This window comes from Solanum pennellii, chromosome 5, assembly GCF_001406875.1.
Source record: "Solanum pennellii chromosome 5, SPENNV200".
NCBI classification, from domain to species: Eukaryota; Viridiplantae; Streptophyta; class Magnoliopsida; order Solanales; family Solanaceae; genus Solanum; species Solanum pennellii.
The window spans coordinates 72,855,480-72,861,240 of NC_028641.1; the positions used below are offsets into that span (position 1 = coordinate 72,855,480).

At 28.9% G+C, this 5,761-nt stretch overlaps 1 protein-coding gene across 2 annotated transcripts in view; it reads left to right on the forward strand.

Annotated features, from left to right (window-relative positions):
- Positions 1-2,650: 2,650 nt before the first annotated feature.
- Positions 2,651-5,761, forward strand: part of LOC107018611 (serine carboxypeptidase-like 13) — a 9,804-nt gene continuing 6,693 nt past the window's right edge. The window contains exons 1-2 of one of the 2 annotated variants that reach the window (XM_027917327.1): positions 2,651-4,131; positions 5,462-5,607. In XM_027917327.1, coding sequence (XP_027773128.1) covers positions 3,824-4,131; positions 5,462-5,607 — 454 coding nt within the window. In that variant the 5' untranslated portion in view covers positions 2,651-3,823. The remainder of the gene's footprint in view (positions 4,132-5,461; positions 5,608-5,761) is intronic. The other variant, XM_015219136.2, reaches the window with a different exon arrangement.

Genomic DNA, 5,761 nt, shown 5'->3' on the forward strand with positions numbered 1-5,761 from the left:
ACATTATTGGAGATGTTTTCTCCTTTGGTGGATGCAATGAGGTTTGTTTTGATATGGCAACATATGAAAAAACTTGAATGCATGTAATGAATAATTGTAATGTCTAGCTAGACAATGAAGGTTATATGAAAATCCTTGAAACATCGAGGTGTCTGAAGCATATAAGAGTTTGAAAGAAACTTTTTCAATAAAGTTTCAAGAATCCTTATATGGATTGAAATAGTCAAGGAAGAAAAAGGATACAAAAGAATGACCCTAATTGTCCTTGTATATTTATGAAAAGGTCTTGGTAAGACAAAATTTTGTCTTGACCTACAGATTAACAATTTGACAAATGAAATATTTGTCTAACAGTGCACATACACTGAAAAGTTTTGATGCAATTTTATATGGATAAATCTCATTCGTTGAGTACCCTAATGATTATGAGATCACTTGACATACATGATGATTCGGTTTAATCTCAAAAGAAGGATGAAGAGTTTCTTGATGATGAAACTTACAAACAATATTTGACCAGATATTTATTTTGCAGTAAATTTACTGGCAAGATTCAGTTTCTCCCCGATAAAAGGACATTAAAATAGTGTTGAGCACATGATTGAATATCCTCGAAGGACCATAGTTATGGGTTTATTCTATTTTGAGGAATCCAAGACAAAATTGATTGGTTATGCAGATGCAGAATATTTATCTGATCCGCATAAAGCTCCATCTCAAGCACGCTATGTGTTTGCATGTGGAGGCACAATAATATCGTGGCGATCAATGAAGCAAATGTTGCTATGCAGAAATAAAAGTCCTCCATGAAGCAAGTCGAAAGTGCGTCTGGTTGAGATAAATGACACACCATATTCAAGAAATGTGTGGTTTTTCTTTGAAAAAGAATATAACAACCACAATGTACGAAGATTGGAGACATCATCACAAGAAATTAAGTGATGTTTTAATCAGGGGAGTATAATACGCGTTGCACTCTTTTTCCCTTGACTGAGGTTTTTTCCCACTAGGTTTTCCTGGCAAGGTTTTTAATGAGGCAACAAATAGTGCGTATCAAAAGATATGTGTACTCTTTTTCCTTCACTAGAATTTTTTCCCACAGGGTTTTTCCTAGTAAGGTTTTAACGAGGCACATTATCTATGGACATCCAAGGGGGAGTGTTATAAATCTATTGTGTTATGTGGATGATCCATTAGAGTTATCCAACAATTAATTGGATTCATGTATTAGTGTTTCCAATGTGATAAGATTCCAAGGTGATATGAACCTTGATGATAACTATGTATAATTCCAAGGTGACCTTTGACTATGATATCTCAACACTACAAATAGAGATATCCTTCACCATTGTATACACTTGAATAAGAAAATTATCTCCTCTATCTTATACTTCTTGTCTTTTTCTTCTTATATTCTGAGCTTTCTTTACAACAGTAATAAAATTTATTTATTTATTGATTAATCCTTTTATTTTAGGATAAATTTTTTTACTACAATTATATGTTACAATTCAAACTATCTTAAAACTCAGATGGTCTATCTCAAGTCACTCCACTCTCTTCCGTTGTCAACTCAACGTCTGGATGATTTTACCCTCATTTAGATTATAATCTTACCTCTATTACATAGAGATTTTTCAAATAGAAAGTCGTTCCTACTCTGTTAATCAATATACTACTCTTCCTCAAGTTCTCGTGCCAACACCCTAATCCTTGAGCCCTCTTAGTAGACCACACGCAAGATTCCTACTAAATCATCTTGTCTCAAATCCCTCATTATCAATAACAATACATTTTAATAATCACCAATATAACATAATCTGAACTCTAAGTTTTCACTTTTAGTCGATATATACATAATAAACGTGAATAACCTCAGCATAACAAGCCATACATATTCATCACACATTTCTAAGTAAACTAAACCATCAAAGATCCCTAGAACATCATTCACAGTATAACATGCAAAATTGGTCTGCACAAGAACTATACCATCATTCAAAGAGAAATCTAGCCATTCATGGACAAACATGTAACTATCCCACTATAAAGAAGTAAATTTCGATATACACAAACCGTTAATGTACTGATGTCACTATAATAAAAATAATTTTTGGCGGCATTAAATAGTGACACTAATAAAAAGTGTTAAAGTCTTTACCGGCATTAGTTAAGTGTCATTAGAACCAATGTCGCTAAAGGCTTTACGGACATATACAAAGAGTGAAAATTGCCATTAAAAATACATATTTAGCAACAATTAAGAATTAAATACTGTTAATGGTCATTTTTGTTGTAATGTGTAGTACGTAAGTCAACTAATATTAGCTAGTGTACTGTCATAATATCTGAGTCGATCATTAATGTATATCTCCAAACCAAATATGATATTGTTGGGTATGTAGCAAGAATTGATGGAAAATAGAGGGAAGGAGAGGAATTTGAAAAGTTGAGAACTTGAAAAGTCCTCTTATGCTTTAATGAAAAGGCATATGTCCCTCATCGGTGATGGAAAGAAAATAGGAGAGTTAAAATATAGAAACACTCTTATTAATTGTTAAAAGGGTTGGAAAGAGGGACCCCCCCCTCGCGCCGTCGTCGTCGTTCGCTTGTTTCGGCTTCGGCTTTGGCAAATGATCGAGAGATTATTTTTTGGACAAAGTTTGTTTTATTTATTTATTTAATTAAATGGCCAAAAATGTTTTCAATTAATTAGTTGATGACAGAAGTTGAAAATTAACCGAAATGTTTCAACTTTTTAGTTGAATAACTCGAACGTTGCAAATTTCAGGAATAGTCAGTACCATTTGAAAGGTTGCAAACTTTCATTAATGGTCGTGTGAATTTTGAAAGGGTTGCAACCTTTCAGAACATATTCTTGTTGCCTATAAATACCTCTTATTCTTCAGAATATTTTCGAACGAATTTTCTGATCTTCTTCTTCTTCTTCTGCATACATTTTTCTTTGTGTACTTTTCTGCTGTGGATTGATTCGCTGACAGTAGAGTTTTTGGTATCTACACTCTGCTGATTAAGATCATTTTACCATAAGAGGTTATATTCCAAATCAAACTTCGGATACTAGAGGGGAATAATTTCCTTAAGCACTGTGAGTTCAGTGGACTTGATCTTTTTCCAATTTAAAAGGTTTTTTCAGATTCTGGTACGTTTTTACAGATTTTAATTTTTGTGAATCAAATTTCTATTCATCTCTCTTACTGATTCTATAAATTTCAGTTATTTCGTGTTTCTGAATAATTTATTAAAATCAATAATTTCTGATTTTAATAACACATATTGAAAACAACTCATACAAACTATTAGTATATCTATGAATTGCATGGAATACAAACCAATAGTGGAGACATCCCACCAGGAACCGTGCCAATCATTAGGAATTCTACGCACTCGAATTTACTTTCGAAAAAACCTTACGAGCTCCTTAATGTCTTAGCTAAAAGAAAAATCAGCCCATGCTTTTAGACATTATCACCAATCCTTTTTCAAATTACCCTATATCTCACCTTACTCAGATTTCATCTGAGACTGACCTAATGTAAAATTTTCAAATCACTATCCAAAAAATTATATATAAAAATTGAATTAATCGACCTAATTCATTGTGAAGTCTGGATAATTAAACTAAAAAAATGTTATGATACATCGACTTCTGTAATAACCTTATTAAGAAATCAATAACGTTCATGTAGCCTCACATGATCATGATATTTTAGGACCAATTATTAATGCCCCTCTATAATATAGTATAGTATATGCACAAAAGCAGCCATTAATTAATTATTTATTAGCAAAATTGAGACCCATGAAGTTCAGTACCACTTGTCTTGTAATATATATTATATATACCAAGGAAATTTTATTTCTTGTCCAGTCAAATCCACCATATGTATTCGAGAGGGTGAGGCTAAAATTAAAAAAAAAAAAAAAAGGAGATACGATTCAATATTTTCCATTCTCAACTAGAGAAAAAAAAATGAAATACTCGAAGATGAAGTGTTCACTTTACGTTGTTTTGATAATTTTTGTATATCCACTTTTTGTTCTTGCTGGTTCACCTGTCAAGTATCTTCCTGGATTTGAAGGACCTCTTCCATTTCAACTTGAAACCGGGTAATTTTAATTTATTATTTTCTTCGTTTACTTTTATTTATTCATTGTATATTCTAAAACAAGATATATATTCACATTAACGTATCAAAGTAGATATTAATTATCTATTTTCTAAATTATGAATAATATTCATGTCAATTGAAAATGTACAAATAAAAGTAAATTGAGAAAGTATTTCATTCACTAATCTGTTATTAGAGGCAAAATATTATTTCCTCAATAGCTTTTGTATTTAACATGGAAATGTTTTTATTTTTAAGTTATTTTTAAATTATTTTATTATTATTATTATTATTACTAACAATAATAATAATAATAATAATAATAATAATAATAATAATAATAATAATAATGTTTGATTGTAACTATAAAATAAAATATCTAGTCTTGGTTCCTCCATTGACAGGTTGACTTAGATGATAAAAATATAAACAAAATATTGAATCATTTTTTGATTTTCGAGTTAAATATTTATTTAATGTTATAAAAAAGTAAAAATAAACAAAATATTTATGACATGCTTACTAAATTGTATTCTTTAAGCTTCCTCATTAATTTACCGTTCCTCGTTAATTTACCGAAGCAAGATCGAGATCACCACTACTTTTAAAATAATTTACAGCATACTTACTTTTCTCATATTTTATATTAATGGATCTACTGTCAATACATAGGGTTACTTTATTACAAAATATCTCAATTTCGTCTTAATTTATATATATTTTTTGAATTTTAAAATATAAATAAATTTATTTTTATTATAAATTGTTTATATATCTTTCAATAATTTAGTACTCCATAATTTTTCCCAAAAGTGCATCATCCAACTTTATTAGTATTAGGAAAATATGGAGGATATGATTTATGGTATTTAATGACCATAGTATTGTAGAAGACGACCAAAATGTTAAATTTGTATTATCAAGTTTAAAAAGTTAATATTCTTTCCATTTAACAACAGTAATATATTAGAAATATTTGTTCAATTTAAAAAATTAAGAGATAGTTTACCTTTTGAATTTATTTTACTTTGTTATTATTATTTATCATCTATCACATTTTTCAAAACATTAAATTTTTAATAAAATCAAAAAATAATATAGTGATATTACCCTTATTATTTCTTATTTCTTAAAGAGTATGTCAAATCAATTATGAACAACTATTATTGAACGAAGAAGTATCATACCCTTATTATTTTTTTAATCATTTCAAGGTTAGGTATAATATGAGCTCATTTTTTTTAAAATTCTATTATGTTACAATTTCTTTTTGATAATGCAAGAAACATGATTTTATTATATTGATGATTCTTAAATTAATTAATCAGGTATATAGGGGTAGGTGAAGCAAATGAGGTGCAACTCTTCTATTATTTCATAAAGTCACAATCTAATTCTAAAATCGATCCACTTATTTATTGGTTTACGGGAGGTCCTGGTTGCTCTCCATTGAGTGCCATTCTATATGAATTAGGTAAGTTACTCATTTAATTTATCTTTATATCATAATGCCTTTGAATTTGAGAATTTTTATAGTCATATAAGTTTTTATTATTTGTTTTGTATTTCTTTTACATGATTAGACATATTTTATTATATATATATATATATATATATATATATATATA